The following is an 18,608-nucleotide window of genomic DNA, read 5'->3' on the forward strand; positions in this document are numbered from 1 at the left end:
GAAAGACAGTAACATGAATTAGTCAGTAAGTGGTTGATTAGTTTATTGTTTTTAAAGTTAATTCCATCTTCCTTGCTTCAAACTGTACATTGATAAACAGTCTGCCATGTCAAAATTACAAATATTTCAATGTTTTGATGTTAAGAGGATTAAGTGTCTATCTGTTTGGATGGTATAACCTTCGTTTTACTTTCTTCCAAGAGGTAAAACATGTACAGATGATGTCCAGCCTTGCTCTCTTTAGGCTGTCTCAGAAAGCACTTAAAAGACAATAGCTTAATCAGGCACAGACTTGTAAAGTGGAATGCTGGCAATAAGGTTACAGATGGCAATTCTGGTTACATTGATGCCTATCAACCTAATTAGATCACTGGTGGCAATGTTGTGATGGTACCTCTTTCTTCTGAAGTGCCAAATTTTTCTACTGTATTCCACAATAAAATGATATAAAGTATACCTACCTATACTTTAGAATATATTTCCTAATCGTCTTGGTTCTTTTTAGTTTCATGGATGGTCAGAAATTCTGGACATATGAATATACATATTTTCTTTAAACAGAACGCCAGGGTCTTATTAATATAAGCCAATGTTCACCTATGAAATCTCAGTCCCTTGAGATATCTGTCAGACCTTTAGTCCTTGTCATTTAATTATGTTTCTTTTCTTCAGCAGCTTGATGCTCCCACCTACATTGCAATTCAGACTTAGGTTTGAAAGTTCATTTTAGTGAAATTAATATATTTTGAAAATGAAATATATTTCTTTTAAATAACTCAACAGTCAAATATTTCCCAGTGAGTAAGTTGGCCAAGACACCAGCCACTCATTGAGATACTACTGCTAGAGTTATTGGGTCCTTTTGACTGGCCAGACAGTGCTACATTGGATCGCTCTCCCTGGTTATGGCTCACTTTTACTTTACCTACATATACACTAAAAAGTCTGACCTATTCTTTCCACATTTTCCTGTCCTCATACACCTGGCAACTCTGAGAATACCAAACAATTCTTCTTTGCTTAATGGAGTAACTAATGCACTGTAATTGTTCTGGGCTACTTTGATCTTGGTAAGGGTATAAGAGGGTCTTTAGCCATGGTAAGCAGCTCTTTTAGGAGCACTCCAAAATCAAACCATTGTTAGCTGGTCTTCGGTAGTACCATAGCCTCTGTACACTGGTCTTCCACTATCTTTGGTTAGAGTTCTCTTGCTCGAGAGACACTAGTTTATCCTATTTCTCTTCCTCTGGTTATTTTAAGTTTTATAGTTTATAGATCTATTTTAGTGTTACCATTCTTAGATTATTTTATTTTAATTGTTCATTACTTCTCTTGTCCATCCATATACCAAAGGCACTTCCCCCAATTTTGGGGGGTAGCCGACATCAACAAGAACAAAACAAAAAAGGGGACCTCTACTCTCTATGTTCCTCCAGCCTAACCAGGGACTCAGCCGAGTTCAGCTGGTACTGCTAGGGTGCCACAGCCCAACCTCCCACATTTCCACCACAGATGAAGCTTCATACTGCTGAGTCCCCTACTGCTGCTACCTCCGCGGTCATCTAAGGCACCGGAGGAAGCAGCAGGGCCTACCGGAACTGCGTCACAATCGCTCGCCATTCATTCCTATTTCTAGCACGCTCTCTTGCCTCTCTCACATCTATCCTCCTATCACCCAGAGCTTTCTTCACACCATCCATCCACCCAAACCTTGGCCTTCCTCTTGTACTTCTCCCATCAACTCTTGCATTCATCACCTTCTTTAGCAGACAGCCATTCTCCATTCTCTCAACATGGCCAAACCACCTCAACACATTCATATCCACTCTAGCCGCTAACTCATTTCTTACACCCGTTCTCACCCTCACCACCTCGTTCCTGACCCTATCTACTCGAGATACACCAGCCATACTCCTCAGACACTTCATCTCAAACACATTCAATTTCTGTCTCTCCATCACTTTCATTCCCCACAACTCCGATCCATACATCACAGTTGGTACAATCACTTTCTCATATAGAACTCTCTTTACATTCATGCCCAACCCTCTATTTTTTACTACTCCCTTAACTGCCCCCAACACTTTGCAACCTTCATTCACTCTCTGACGTACATCTGCTTCCACTCCACCATTTGCTGCAACAACAGACCCCAAGTACTTAAACTGATCCACCTCCTCAAGTAACTCTCCATTCAACATGACATTCAACCTCAAGTAACTCTCCATTCAACATGACATTCAACCTTGCACCACCTTCCCTTCTCGTACATCTCATAACCTTACTCTTACCCACATTAACTCTCAACTTCCTTCTCTCACACACCCTTCCAAATTCTGTCACTAGTCGGTCAAGCTTCTCTTCTGTGTCTGCTACCAGTACAGTATCATCCGCAAACAACAACTGATTTACCTCCCATTCATGATCATTCTCGTCTACCAGTTTTAATCCTCGTCCAAGCACTCGAGCATTCACCTCTCTCACCACTCCATCAACATACAAGTTAAACAACCACGGCGACATCACACATCCCTGTCTCAGCCCCACTCTCACCGGAAACCAATCGCTCACTTCATTTCCTATTCTAACACATGCTTTACTACCTTTCTAGAAACTTTTCACTGCTTGCAACAACCTTCCACCAACTCCATATAACCTCATCACATTCCACATTGCTTCCCTATCAACTCTATCATATGCTTTCTCCAGATCCATAAAAGCAACCTACACCTCCTTACCTTTTGCTAAATATTTCTCGCATATCTGCCTAACTGTAAAAATCTGATTCATACAACCCCTACCTCTTCTAAAACCCCCCTGTACTTCCCAGATTGCATTCTCTGTTTTATCCTTAATCCTATTAATCAGTACTCTACCATACACTTTTCCAACTACACTCAACAAACTAATACCTCTTGAATTACAACACTCATGCACATCTCCCTTACCCTTATATAGTGGTACAATACATGCACAGACCCAATCTACTGGTACCATTGACAACACAAAACACACATTAAACAATCTCACCAACCATTCAATTACAGTCACACCCCCTTCCTTCAACATCTCAGCTTTCACACCATCCATACCAGATGCTTTTCCTACTCTCGTTTCATCTAGTGCTCTCCTCACTTCCTCTATTGTAATCTCTCTCTCATTCTCATCTCCCATCACTGGCACCTCAACACCTGGAACAGCAATAATCTCTGCCTCCCTATCATCCTCAACATTCAGCAAACTTTCAAAATATTCCGCCCACCTTTTCCTTGCCTCCTCTCCTTTTAACAACCTTCCATTTCCATCTTTCACTGTCTCTTCAATTCTTGTGCTGGCCTTTCTTACTCTCTTCACTTCTTTCCAAAACTTCTTCTTATTCTCTTCATATGACTGACCCAGTCCCTGACCCCACCTCAGGTCAGCTGCCCTCTTTGCCTCACGTACCTTGTGCTTTACTTCCACCTTTTTCTCTCTATATTTTTCATACTTCTCTATACTATTACTCTGCAGCCATTCTTCAAAAGCCCTCTTTTTCTCTTCCACTTTTACCTTCACTCCTTCATTCCACTTCTCTTGTAGTTTATTTATTTCCTTGTTTCCTTTTCTCACTGGGCTGTTTTTCCTTATTGGAGCTCTTGGGCTTACAGCATCCTACTTTTCCAACCAGGGTTGTAGCTTAGATAGTAATAATAATAATTATTTTTTACAATTCAATCCCAGCCAATACAAAAAGTGAAGTTCTTCCATGCCTGGAATGTAAGAATCCATAATTGAAGTTCTTCCATGCCTGGAATGTAAGAATCCATAAGTGAAGTTCTTCCATGCCTGGAATGTAAGAATCCATAAGTGAAGTTCTTCCATGCCTGGAATGTAAGAATCCATAAGTGAAGTTCTTCCATGCCTGGAATGTAAGAATCCATAAGTGAAGTTCTTCCATGCCTGGAATGTAAGAATCCATAAGGTTCTTGTATGGTGCTTCCAGCTGGCTAGCAAGTGACAGTCTTCTTTTAAATCAGGAATGAAGTGTCTAGTATCACCACAAATGTGGGATAATTAACTGATGAATTCATACGAATTTTTTTTTTCTAAACATTAAATATTTCCAATGGGACTTTCAATGTTGTTCATTGGCAGTAATAGCTTTTATTTACAAGTCTAGGAAGATCTGTTATAGTTACATCCTTTTGAAATTTGGTACCTAGTACTTTCATGATGATATATAAAAGACAAAAACAATTATTTTGCTTTTCTCAGCTAAACAGTGTTTATAAGTCAGGGAAACAATGCTGTAACAAATTTTATTTAGTGCTCATTCTTTTAAAGTGATTTAACAGCATCTTCAATTATAATTTTTAGGGAATTTAAACTTACGTATGTAGGGTTTACATACATCTATTGTGATGTCTGCAAATAGTGGTCTTAATTTCTTTAAAGATTATTTTGAAAGGATAGATTTTATCAATCTTCACAATATTTTTTAATGCATTAACCCTTTTACCCCCAAGCTATTTTTTTTTTTTTTTTCAAGCACATTTTGCTATATATTTTTTTTAAATTGCTCTAACAGCCTTAATTTTTGTCATAGAGAGGTTAGGTCTGTCTCATTATTTTGGGAAATGCCTGAAGTTTCTCATAAAGTTATCAAAAATATGCAAAAAAAATTAAATAGCAGTTTTTTTGCAAGGACGTACTGGTACGTCCATGGGGGTAAAGGGGTGAGTTTTGTGAAACATACCAGTACGTTCATTGGGGGTAAAAGGGTTAATCATGTAGGTTATTCATTTGGAACTGAAATCATGAGTGAAACTATATCTCAATGAGGATAGAAGAATAACTGTAAAATTTCTACTTTTGATATTGCTTAGCATAAATGGCTGATTGTAGTCTTGCCAGAGAATTAACACTCTTTAATGGTATTCCAATGATTCATTCCCTCTTTTTCCTCTTATATTGTATAACGTTTTTCTAAGAAGTCAGAGTAATTTTACTAATTGACCAATATTGAATTGATGCCATTTTTAATTGTGGTTATATATTTTGATGTAATTTTTAATTGTGGTTGTATATTTTAAAGTTTATTGTCCTTTACACATTTGTTGTGATATTTTTTTCTTGCACAATGTATGCAGATATCTCTTGATTTCTATTTATGAATGGTTTTAATTCCTTGATATTGACATAGAACTTACAGTACTCAATCTTTATATTTTTTCTGTTCTAGTTGCATGTATTTCGTTAAAGAATTGTATGTGTATTTCACAAAAGTTAAATTTTTTTTTTAATAAAATACGTTTGAATGTGTTTGGTATTATAACGATTGACATTAAAAAAGTTGAATTGTTCTGTTACAAATACAAGCCTGAGTCCTGTACATAGGAGATATAACAGCGAAACTGGAGAAAAAAAGCCGTTAAAACTTTTATGACGAGGTGAATCTCTGCCCCTCTGCTTGCTCACTGTGTAGCCACTTTGATGGCAGCCGTCAGTGAGAACGGACGTTCTTCCACTGGCTGGATATTTTGGTGGTTATTTGATTTTCAGGTTTTTGCTTCTAGTTTAGTTTCTTTTGTACTCTTGGTCATTTGTTCTTGGGTTTTAGACATACTCAATGATAGCATATCTCCCACAATTCAAATGGCTGGCCAATATGCTGCCCTGGAGTCAGACCTCCCCCGAAATCAATAGGAAACAGTATCAGGAGGAGCAAGTTTCTTCCTGAAGGAATACCATGTCCTTCTTTTGATACTTGCACTCATGAGCAATATGTCTCCCAGCAAGTGCTGTTGAATGAACATATCCCGACTGGATTGAAACGCTGATCGCCAGACTTGGTCTGCGATCCACTTGCTTTTTAGCAACTCGAGTATGCCTAACGAGTGAGCATGCTCACCCCTGTGAAGGAGACATGCTTGTGTGTTCAAGGTCAATGCAGGACTCTCACCTGAGCATGCTAGCTCTTCAGAGCATGGTCGCTCACACACCTAAACGCAGTGCATTAGAACGTGTGAGTGGGGTTATTATTATTATTATTATTATTATTACTATCCAAGCTACAACCCTAATTGGAAAAGCAAGATGCTATAAGCCCAGGGGCTCCAATAGGGAAAAATAGCCCAGTGAGGAAAGGAAATAAGGAAATAAATAACTGAAGAGAACAAATTAACAATAAATCATTCTAAAAAAAGTAATGTCAAAAGAGATATATCATATATAAACTATTAACAACGTCAACAACAAATATGTCATATATAAACTATAAAAAGACTCACGTCCGCCTGGTCAACAAAAAAGCATTTGCTCCAACTTTGAACTTTTGAAGTTCTACTGATTCAACAACCCGATTAGGAAGATCATTCCACAACTTGGTAACAGCTGGAATAAAACTTCTAGAGTACTGCGTAGTATTGAGTCTTATGATGGAGAAGGCCTGGCTATTAGAATTAACTGCCTGCCTAGTATTACGAACAGGATAGAATTGTCCAGGGAGATCTGAATGTAAAGGATGGTCAGAGTTATGAAAAATCTTATGCAACATGCATAATGAACTAATTGATCGACGGTGCCAGAGATTAATATCTAGATCGGGAATAAGAAATTTAATAGACCGTAAGTTTCTGTCCAACAATATAAGATGAGAATCAGCAGCTGAAGACCAGACAGGAGCACAATACTCAAAACAAGGTAGAATAAAAGAATTAAAACACTTCTTCAGAATAGATTGATCACCGAATATCTTAAAAGACTTTCTCAATAAGCCAATTTTTTGTGCAATTGAAGAAGACACAGACCTTATGTGTTTCTCAAAAGTAAATTTGCTGTCAAGAATCACGCCTAAAATTTTGAAAGAGTCATACAAATTTAAAGAAACATTATCAATACTGAGATCCGGATGTTGAGGAGCCACCGTCCTTGACCTACTTACAATCATACTTTGAGTTTTGTTAGGATTCAACTTCATACCCCATAATTTGCACCATGCACTAATTTTAGCTAAATCTCTATTAAGGGATTCACCAACCCCAGATCTACATTCAGGGGATGGAATTGATGCAAAGAGAGTAGCATCATCTGCATATGCAACAAGCTTATTTTCTAGGCCAAACCACATGTCATGTGTATATAGTATGAAAAGTAATGGGCCAAGAACACTACCCTGTGGAACACCGGATATCACATTCCTATACTCACTATGGTGCCCATCAACAACAACTCTTTGAGATCTACTACTTAAAAAATCAATAATAATGCTAAGAAACGACCCACCCACTCCCAACTGTTTCAGTTTGAAAACAAGGGCCTCATGATTAACACGGTCAAAGGCAGCACTAAAATCAAGGCCAATCATACGAACTTCCCGACCACAATCAAGGGATTTCTGTACTGCATTGGAGATTGTAAGAAGGGCATCACATGCTCCAAGGCCTTTCCGAAAACCAAATTGCAAACTAGGGAATAGATGATTACCTTCAGCAAACCTATTAAGACGTTTTGCCAGAAGACGTTCAAAAACTTTAGATAATATGGGAGTTATGGAAATTGGGCGGTAATCAGTGGGACTTGAGCTACCACAAACACATTTACATAGAGGAGTAACATTACCAATTCTCCAACAAGTGCTAAAAGCTCCTCTTCTTGCTAACTTGCGTAAAATAACAGATAACTTTGGAGCTAAGAAATCTGCTGTCTTTATAAAAAACAAAGGAAAAATACCATTAGGGTCTACACCTCCATAAGCATCAAGGTCCATCAACAGAGCTTTAATCTCACGAGATCGAAAAGCTAAACTAGTTAGTTTAGCCTCAGGAAAACAGGAATGAGGAAGTTCAAGTTTTTCATTACTCTGTTTACTGTCAAAAACATCAGCCAAAAGGGTAGCCTTTTCCTTTGGACAGTGAGTGACTGAGCCATCTGGTTTAAGTAAAGGAGGAACTGTTGCATCTACACCAAAGAGTGCAGATTTAAGGGTAGACCACCATTTATGTTCCTGAGTTGTGTTTTACCAGAGAGGGTTTCTTTTATGATTAAATTGTACTCCTTTTCAGTTGAGGCATAAACTCTCTGAGCAAAAGCTCGAAGCTGAGTATAGTTGTTCCAAGTCAAATCTGATCTGTTACCCTTCCAAAGGTGATAGGCCTCCTGCTTCTCCAAATAAGCACGTCTACAATCATCATTGAACCACGGTTTGTCCTTCATTCGGTACCTTAGCACACCTTAATAGACCCTTGGTGTGCACTCAGCCTTTTACGGGTTTAGAACAGGTGGGTTACATGCGTCACTTTCAAGCACCTTATGACTGGAGATCCAAGATGTGCCCCTACAGTGAACATGTCCAGGATTGAGCGCAAGTTTGAACTCTTAGAAGAGTCTTTACGCCTGCAAAAGCTAGAATGCATGCCCTAGCATGTGTGCTTTCCGACCCACACACATAACTATAACTGTTTGGTGTATCCAGTAGACCTCCCCGACTACCGGAGTCATGACTATTGATGTCCAGTTGTTCCTCGTTATAATCCTCGCCATCGATCCCATTGTGGATTGAGATCTCCTTGAGTAGTTTCTTTTGTTAAAAATTATCAGTTGTTCCCGATGTTATTTGGGTTGACCTCACACACACTCAAATTGGAATCAAAGAAATTCTCAGTTTAGAAAGTCTTCCATCATCCAAGGAACAAACAAATTTCATCCAGATCCTGAGTCTCCTTACACCTTGGAGGATAAAGAAGTTTCTAACTAACCCCTTTTCCTCTTCCTTGTAAAACTTACCCCTAAAAGAGAGTCATGACATTTTGCCGTTACTGAAGAAGAGATCTTCTTGTATACCTGAAAAGGATTTTCGAGCTTTTTGGGAGACCATGACTTGGGATCCAGACCTTAAAGGAGAGATGTATTCCTTATGTCCTAAACAAGTGTGCATGATTAAACTCTTCCGTTCGATTATCACAAGAACAGCAAGGATATCAGGCATGCTCAATTGAAGCACTTGCCTTCCCAGATTGGTAAAGAAGAATGTCAGGGCTCCACATCATACACATTCAGCTTATATTTAAAGCCTTCTGCTCAGAGCACCTGTTCCTATCTTAATTTCCCTCCGTCTCAGGAACCTAGTCAGTCAGCTGACTTTCTACACACTTAAGAAAATGGGGCCACTATTCCCTTTTCTTTTTGGACATTCAGTCTTTTAAGACTGATCGATAGGAGTTTCATATAAGTCACTCTTACCCCATGGGTGAGACAGTGTTGGCCAGTCTTTCACTAAAGACAATAAAAACAAGAAAAATTTACATGCTATTGTGTTTTCTCCTTTGTCCAGTCCTTCACTGAAGACAATGAAAAACAACAAAAATTGCATGCTTGCTTTTATGTTTTCTCCTCAGCTGTTTGTAACTGCAATCCTCATTTAGAATGAAACCACTCTTGCTCGCTATAGCAAGCACCTTTTGGAACGACACCCTGCTACGAGCATCTTGTGAGGAATGTTACCAACATACATGTGATGCAAACATCCGGGTTCTGCCTCCCATTCACCAAGTCCTCCTACTCTAATTTACTACGAGCGACATCATTGCCCTACCACCGGGATTTGTGAAGGATTTAGTCCTCCAGGTAGAGGTTCAGGTCATGCTGCAGAAGGACGCTGTCCGATGCATTTGCATGTACCTCAGTGTGCACACAACCATGCTCATGCGATTTCATCTCCTGGAGGTTAATAACGGTTCCCCAGGTTCTTCAGTTTACAGTTTCTTTTAGAGAAGGTGCCTGGGGACAGGAGACCAGTCATAGACCTTTCAGATCTGAACGAGTTTGTTTGACATACTTTGTCCAAGATGGAGACTCCAGACACAGTCAGGAAGACGATCAGGCCATTGGACCTCATGATGTTGATCGATCTGAAGGTTGCGCACTACTAGATCCTAATCCATCTCGGCTCCAGAAAATATCTCAGTTTTGTCAGGCCGAGCAGAGTGTACCATTTCAAAGTCCTTTGCATTTGGTATTTCAACAGCCACACAAGTCTTCATTAGAGTTTACTCTGGTATCAGCATGGGCACACACTAGCAGCATTCGCCTTCTGCGCTAGCTTGACAATTGGTTGATCCTGGCTGACTTGGTGAATGGCCCTCTCCTCTACTGGGACAAACTCCTATTTTTTGAAGATGATCTGAGTATTGTGAGAAATTGGCTTAGTGCCCAAATAAAGACTGATTTATATGGGAATAGACATTGACACCACTGTGGGAAGATTCATCCCACCTCAACAGCCCCATCTGGCAGCACAGCTTTAGCAGAAGGGCCTAGAACGTCACATTCCGAATGGTTGTCTACACCTGCAGTCCCTTCAGTGGAACTGAAGAGACACTGGTCATGAGACAGTGGCCCTCCTTTGACAGTAGTTCCAGTAGGGGGGGTCCCAAACTCTATCTGAAATGATGCCATATAGGATGAACCTTTTGAGTTGGTACAAGGGACAGACTGGGTACATCGGCCCTATTTCAAAGTACTGTACTGTATTTAGGCTTCGAGCGGATCTCCTTGCTCTCCAACACTTATGCCCTCTTTTGACTGGTCACCAGTGGTGTGGAAAAGTGACAGCACCACCTTAGAGACATGAGTAACATAGGAGGTGATACTGACTCTGTAACTTTGACAACCGAGAATAAAGATCCACGAGTGTGCAGTGCCCGACCCGATCACTCTTAACAGCCTGCTTGATGTCAGGCAAAAGAACATCGGGGGCAGACAAACTCAGCAGGAGGATGCAGATCGTTGGCCTAGAGTGGCCTTTGCATTCTCAGATACTGAGCAAGACCCTGTTCACAGCCTCACCTATCAGAAGCTTCCAATACTCTGCTCACAAATGCCAGACCTAGAAGCAGCATTTGTGTATGCCTTTCACCATCGATAGGACATCATGTACAGTTAGACTTCTCCTATTTTCTCTCTGATAAGGAGCGTCTTGAATTAAGTTTGCTTCACTCCCAACTCGGTAAGACTCTTAATAGAGAGGTGAGCCAAAGCAGAATAGTATCCAAACCTTCTACCCCTCCTGATAGAGGCTCTAAGGGTATTAACTCCTCAGTCTGACATGTTCTGCCACACACCCAGAGATCTTGAAACTTGTGGAATGATTTTGGCTTTATACATGGATGTTATCCAGAATCTCACTCTGAGATAGACTTTTTGTGCGAAGTTGAACGAGAGATGCTTGGATACTTCTGGAACTCATAGACTTCCGTATGCCAAATCAAGTGGGCCATAACCTGTGATTGGTGAAGGGGCCTTTCTCCTCTTGGAGCCTCTATGCAATGGTTAGCTGAATTTTTACTTTACCTCTGAAGAGGAAAGTTCTGCTCAGTATTGGTGGTTGAGCCCATCAATCAGCCTTAAAATCAGGTCTTTAGGCTGAAAGGAATTACTATTGCCTCTTCAGTACGGAGAGCTCCGCTGAATCGGCAATAGTAATTGCTTTCAGCCTAAAGACCTGTACTCATGCGGAGTTTTGAACAGTCCTGTCCTCCAAGAGAACTGATACCACCACCCTAAATGACGTTAATAAGGTCTTGCAGTCACTTAAGAGGACACCTTTGAATATTTGTGGCTTACTTCACACAGAAACCGTCACTCAAATGGGTTTCTTGCTCGCCTTACCCTTGGTCAAGCGAGTTAACGAGCTTTATGGACTCAACTTTAGCGCTGCTCATACTGACTGTGAGGATAAGTCTTGTCCCTGAGTTTCTAGCTAAAACCCAGAATCTGTTTATTTTTTATTGCAGTATTCTTTTGTCTCATTGCAAGCCTTAGAGATGTAATCGACGATCGTGATCAGCTACATTGGGTTCTGTAAGGGCGCTTGACCACTTCCTTGAACATACACAAACAACTCAACTTCACCTGCAGCTCCTCTTTCTTAATTCAAGGAGAGTGACGAAGGTGACAAAATACGATCTCTTGGCTGAGAGAAATCATTAACTGTACCCATCCGCCACCCTCGCCTTGCTCTGGTTGGAGCTCTGGGTAAAACTCATGATATCAGGAGAATAGCTACGACCTTGTCATTCCGTAAGAATTTCTGTCGTGTAGGTGCTCTTGGTAGACACATGGAATTGTCGGATGACATTTACTGCCCTTTACCTGGGGGAATCGACCCACAGGTCCCCAGACACCTTTTTGATGAGACCTGTAGTAGCTGCATATCAGGTGGTAAAGCTGCCTCGGCTCCTTTCACAGGAGTTTTTAGCATCAGATCAAGGATGGAGGTTATACGTGTTAGGCTGGAATGAAAGTGAAGATTGACTGGCCCTTTCCTTTCACTTTTATTTTCCCCTCTATGGGGGCACAGCATCAGAAACACTGTCAGCTGGAATAGATTTGTTTGTATACAAGCCCCACTTTACTGGAGCTTTTCTATTACATGATATAAAAGTGTCATTTCACACCTTCCTTACGAGGCAAACCCATTTGTATACATATGCATCACAGGTGGAATCAGGCAAATCTGAGTTCTTTTTAACCCACAAAGAGTTTCCAGCTAGTTGGGAGGATGAAGGTTTGTATTTGTACCAGAACAAATGACAAATTTGGAGATAATTTGTATTTTTCCTAACCATACAAACCTGAGTTGTTTACTTGTACTTACCTGTCATCCACAACCCCCTAGAAAGTCCCATCTGCAATCAAAGTGACTACTTGGTGAGCAAGCAAAGGAGTAGGTCTTTCCCGCTCCTAGCCAGGTAATTACCGGCCACCTGTTTACACCTTGTTATAATAGTTACAAGTGCTGTGTTCTCCAGCTTCACTGTTATCTCCTTTGTAATGAACTAAGGTTTGTATAGTTAGGAAAATTACGAATTGTCTCTAAAATTTGTCATATTTAGAAGTAAAGTAAATTTAATTTGATCAATTTAAGTTCCAACCATTCATATTGATTACAAGAAATATCTGCTGAGCTCGTGTAATTTTTTTTATTTGATGATTTATACTATAGTTGTCTTAAGTTGAAAAAATGTGCAATCCACTATTGTTAAAAGTAAAATTGTATTTGACTTGGTAAAATTTCACTAGTTAATACTTCTCAGTGTTGGTTCTTCAGTATCCTACAGTAGCACATTGTAGATGGCTCGCTCATACTTACCAAGTAAAAGCCCTCCCATGATTAAACCTCATGGAGACTTACTCTTATGAGCCACATTTTCCCCCCTCCTTTGTGTTCTCAGTTAGCCAGATGTTTTCCTTCAATCAAATATCTATACCAAAAGTATAGCATGGGAGGAGAAAGAATCTGTTAAGAATTCCTAATAGTGCATTATGTTGCTACGCAAATCCCCTTGCCAGCATTTTGCCACTTGCTATGTACCTTAAGCTTGGTGTGCACCATTCTGTTGCAACAGGAAGCATGCCGCCTTACAACCCCAGTGAAGAAGATCTAGTGTAACTCAGACCATGTATCGTATCGTACTCAGACAAATAATGAGGTTGGTTTCATTGGCCGACAGCTTCCTTAGCATGCTCTGTCGTCATTTTCAGTGTTGTGTTGGATAGGTCGTACATGTAGATACGTTGGTGTTTTAGTTGTGTATGATGATGTTCTGATTTAGCAAACTTGATTTTTTTTGTTGGTAATGCAGTAAGTGAAGTCTCAATTTGCCTTTTAGTTATTGAAAAGGAATTTCATTAAATTATACTATGTAAAGACCATACAAGTGCTGTGACATCTAAGTAGTACAGTACGTTATAAGTTAAAGAGGGTAGCTCGATTTGTACATCACTGTTATGAAATTTAAAAAGCAGTTTCTCATATGTATAGTAACTATAGCATGAAAAAACTATACCATGAAAAGTTTATAAATGAAATAAGGATAGTCCTTATATGATGAGGAAATTATAATTGTTTTATTTATTTTGGTTGATCATTGTAATTTATTTACTGTAAAGTAGTGATCTCTTAGAAAGTTTATTTAGTTTTCAATATCAATACTTTAATTTTATCATCTTTTGTATTTGAGTGTTGAATGCCAAATGTAAAACTGAACATTAGTATGCCATATAATTTTATTTTTATTTTTTTGCAATTTAAAAATGCATCAAACATGCTAGCTAAAGTTTGGGAAGGAAAGTAGTTTTTCACAGAATGAAATGATTTTATCTCAAAAGTTTTGAGGGGAAAATGGGAAATATATATTTATATGTTGGAAATAGCACTTCATAGTTGTATATGAAATTTCATCTGTCCTACCACGTGAATGTTTGTGTATGAATGTAACAATGCATGCTTGCACATTCAGTAATGATACTTACAAAGAAAGAGTTATTCCTGCTCTTCTGTGTATTGTATGTAGTAAACCACATTGTAGATAATTGAGAACTCGAACTGCCTGCCTGATATATGACTACTTTTGTATTTGATCTACGAAAAGCTTGAATTGGTAAAGTTGTTTTTAATTGTTTGGGAAGCTAACCTATCCATGTATTTCAATGTTGTAGAATTTGGAAAGATACAAAGTTGAACTTGTACATGTTTGACCAATTCTTTGGGGAAAAAGACACTTGAGCATAAGCTACTGTATTCCAGTCCAGTCATGCTTTTTAGTCTGAAGTTTATAGCTACTGTACTTCTCTTCTAGAATTGAAGTTTTCCTGGAAAAAGTGACTTCTTTTTAGGATAAAATGCATGGCAGTCCAGTAGACACAGGGTTGCACTTAATGTTTATTTTTTCAATATTATTTGCTTATCAGTTAATTTATTTTGATCTAAGTATTGGATGTTGTTTGTTTTCAAGATAAATATTTTGTTTTTTCGTCAGTAAATTCATTGTTGAAATTCTGATTAGCCATACCCCCCCATCTCTAATTTGCTTTTGTACAGCATCAACATTTCTGTGTATACTTTCTCCTTTTAAATGCTGGTCTTAGCCCCTCACCTCGGACAACACCTGTGCATGAGTAAACTTAAGATATCTTTCCATGCAGTAAGTCATGTCTTACAGGGACATCATTTTCCTCTCGTGTGTTTGATTCCAATACGGGTGGCTTTGGTGGTGGTGCAGGAGTGTCCGGTTTGGCAGCAGCCCTGTTAGATGGTCCGCAGCTTCCTCCGGGTCCCCCTCAGCGTCCTCCACTCACTCGACCCACTAGTTACTCAACGGGAGAACAACACCACCTTAGAGAGAAGGCACGCAGTAAGTCAGCCATCTATTTATTTACTTGAATTTTGCTTTTTTATCTTATAAGTTGATTTTTAAAATTTAGATGTTGTAGCTACAAAAGATTCAATACTTTAGTATGTAGCATTATGAAAATGGATTCGATATTGGATAGAACTCCTTATGTATAAAACATATATTTTGGTTTATGCAAATGGCTGCCACAAAGCTTGTAAAATGAACTACTGATTAGACTATATATTTCGCGCTGTAAGCTTGCTGATGTCGGGATGTGTTAGAAATACTAGATTTATTGTCCCTCACAAATTGTGTAAAAGATTATTATTGATCTTCCCTGTTGGTAAATAAGATACTTAACCTGTTAAGCATCCCCCCCCCCCCCCGATCACCTCGCTGCTAACGTACCGTCATGTTGTTTTTTAGCAGTTAGCGGTTATTTCGCTAATGATAGCTTTTCAAAGATATTATTAATTTTTATGCTTATAATTTGTATTTATCGTTGAAATGTAGGAATAATTAAATAATGGAATGAAAAACGATACTACTATTATTTTATTTCAAAAGGCTACATAATACTGAATGAAACATATACATCTATGCATTTATATTCTTTTCCTAGCATTATCAGACTTCTCATTTAGTATTTCATTTATTTCATCTAAAGAAATACGCCTCTTCTTTAGGCCGCTCATTGTGAAAGAATATAAAAATAATTACCCCCTCTGCATAAATGCCCAAAGCTCACTGAAAGGAAATCGGTTATTTAACATCAAGCAACCTTTAGGAAAAAGTTGCCAGACAGCATGTGTTTCCTTTCATAGCTTACATATGCTGAAAGTATTGCCAATTGATGTTCCTATACGAGTAATTGTATTGTTACGGGACTGAGGACTTGAAACACGTATTTAAAGTCACGAACATAATATCCCAAGTAGATCGCGGTGAACGTATTACTGCATTACGTGGGTGACGCTTAACAGTTTAAATGATCTGTAGTCATAGAATCATACCAGTTTGTTTTGGTCTTATAGATTATTGTATATTCTGTTCTAAATTCCCTCTATCACTCAGGCATTGATTGTATAATTCTGATATCCATTGTACAGTGTGTGTATGAAAATCTATTTTTCCCCTTACAGTTTTCTCTTAATCTTATCTCAGTTTCTAGTGCCCTCCCAATTGCAAACTTATCTGTATTTAGTTACTTTGTGTGGTTCTGTTTTTTAGGCTTAGAATAGATCTGATGCACTTTTATAAGATGATCTGTGTATAATTGAAGTTACAGCATGGCCAGGCATGTAGATCAAATTAAAAATTTATTATTAGTCTTTAACTTTAGAACAGTTCTAGTTCAAAATGGTAGAACATGGCTAATAATTTGGCTGTCAGTATTTCAAATTGAACAGTTTCATGTACTGTAAGCATAATGTTGGGAATAAAACACTTGTAAAGGACAAGTTGTAACAGTTCTTTATTTACTGTCTCTCTAGTTTTGTTTGTATGATATTCGTAAACAGTATTTGATTTGTTCGATAACAATTCTTGATCCTATTTACTGTTCACTGTGCTGGACAGATTTTCAAGCTTTACGCAAAATGAAAATTGAAAATATCAAAATTACTCAAATGATTACAGGAGTTCGACAAATGCTGGGAAGCATTCGTCGGAACTCTGCTTATAGCAAGAGCTTCCCTGTAACACAAGGATAGATGAGCCTGAAATCACTGGGTTTTGCCTGAGAATTCTCCCAGTCTATCTAAAGATGAATATAGGTTTGTTTTTTATTGATGGTAGTGTGTTTTTGGCATATGTTTATGGTTCACTGACACTGCTGCTGCTTTAATTTTTTTCACCTGTGTTGTATTATGTTAATGTTTTGTCGTTGAAGATTGCGCTGCATTGGTGTGGATAAATAAAGTTGCTGATGTAGTCATTCATATTGCTATCTTTAATAGATTATCTCTGTTGATCCCTTTACTGGTTTGATGATTATCACAGTTGCCATGAATGCTTGTCTTTAACTCAGCATTTGATTTTACTGTTTTTTGAAAGATGAAACAGCAGCTTTGTTTATCAAAACTTGCTCTCCCATTCTAGTGCTCAACAAAAATCATGATTTCTTAACTTTGGTTTTAAATTGGCTGCCAGCCATACCCATGGAAGTATTGTTATGTACTTTAAATAATGAAAAAGCTTAACCTTATTTAACATTGTGTCTGGTTTGTAAATTGATATGTAAAATTTTCTAATTACTGAACAGTAATATGCATGTCAGGGTCCCTTATTTAAAGAAGGTGTTTATAGAAATTCCCTTGAAGTTACATATTATTTTTCTTGCATTCCACATCTAAGGATCTGTATTCCAAGCCCCATATGATGTATTATACATCGATTTTTTTTTATTTATTCATAAAATTGTTACAAATTACTGTAAGTAGAACAGTATGTGAATGAAAAGGAAATTATAAATATTTTTTATAAATTCCCAATGCTAATCTACTTGTTACAATGAGTTAAGTAAGATGTCAAATAAAAGAGCCTGTGGCTTAAGTAATTGATATATTTGTTAGCATGGGGGGGGGGGGGATTGAAAAGGTTCAGAACTGACTTAGTTGGGGTTGAGTGATGGATTTATGAAAGTTGGGTCATAGAGCCAGTCATTGGGCTAGGGAGGCCATTCAGCATCAAGTTGAAGGTGGGAAATTTCCTCAGTTCGGTAAAAGAAAGTGAGAACAGAGTTAATTTAAGAGACTGAAAAATGGATAAATTTGGGGCCAAAGGGAAGCTGCAAAAACCCTCTAAGCTAGATAATCTAGGGATGTTTCTAGAGTAGTTGCTCCAATTGTCTTTTGCATAAATTATCTCAAATAATGAAAGGCTATATTGCATCACATCACTAAATGATTGAAAGATACCCGATCTAAGGTGATTATCGACGCAGGTCGGAATTTTGCCTGAATAGTGACATAATTTATGCTTCCTATACACATACTGAATATAAAAAAGTACTTATAACTTGATATCATTTTATAAAAATCAAATACCTGCATTAATGAGCTTCCATGTGAAGTACAATACTATACAGTACAGCACTTGATCATTATTTTATGAAGTAGAGATCAGTGTAAAGTCAGGGAAAAAAGCATGATGAAATTTTATCATAATTAATATTTAAGGATGATCGATGTTTAGTCGGAAGTTATTTAAGCCCAACCCCCTCCCCCACCCACCAGCACACTGACTGGTGACACGTTTTCAACTGCCACAGGTTATGGATGTACTCCTGGTGCCGTTAACTGCCTTTTTTTTTTTTTTTTTTAAGATAAATGTTGGTTAAATGTGTGCGAGGTTCAGATGTTCACCGTGCTTCCTCGACACTGCGATTTAATACATCATGTTCTTAAGAGGCTTTTGAGTCACAGAACTCTCTGTATCTACTTCATTCCTGTT

General features: G+C 38.3%; 1 protein-coding gene across 7 annotated transcripts in view; it reads left to right on the top strand.

Moving 5' to 3' along the window:
• Positions 1-18,608, top strand: part of LOC137658804 (ral GTPase-activating protein subunit alpha-1) — a 139,615-nt gene that overhangs the window by 110,311 nt on the left and 10,696 nt on the right. For 4 of the 7 annotated variants that reach the window (XM_068393855.1, XM_068393856.1, XM_068393857.1 and 1 more), the window contains one exon: positions 14,982-15,173. In XM_068393855.1, the coding sequence (XP_068249956.1) occupies positions 14,982-15,173 (192 nt within the window). Of the gene's footprint in view, positions 1-13,385; positions 13,470-14,981; positions 15,174-18,608 lie in introns of those variants that run through there. The other 3 variants (XM_068393861.1, XM_068393860.1, XM_068393858.1) reach the window with 3 other exon arrangements.

This window comes from Palaemon carinicauda, chromosome 19, assembly GCF_036898095.1.
Source record: "Palaemon carinicauda isolate YSFRI2023 chromosome 19, ASM3689809v2, whole genome shotgun sequence".
Lineage (NCBI taxonomy): Eukaryota > Metazoa > Arthropoda > Malacostraca > Decapoda > Palaemonidae > Palaemon > Palaemon carinicauda.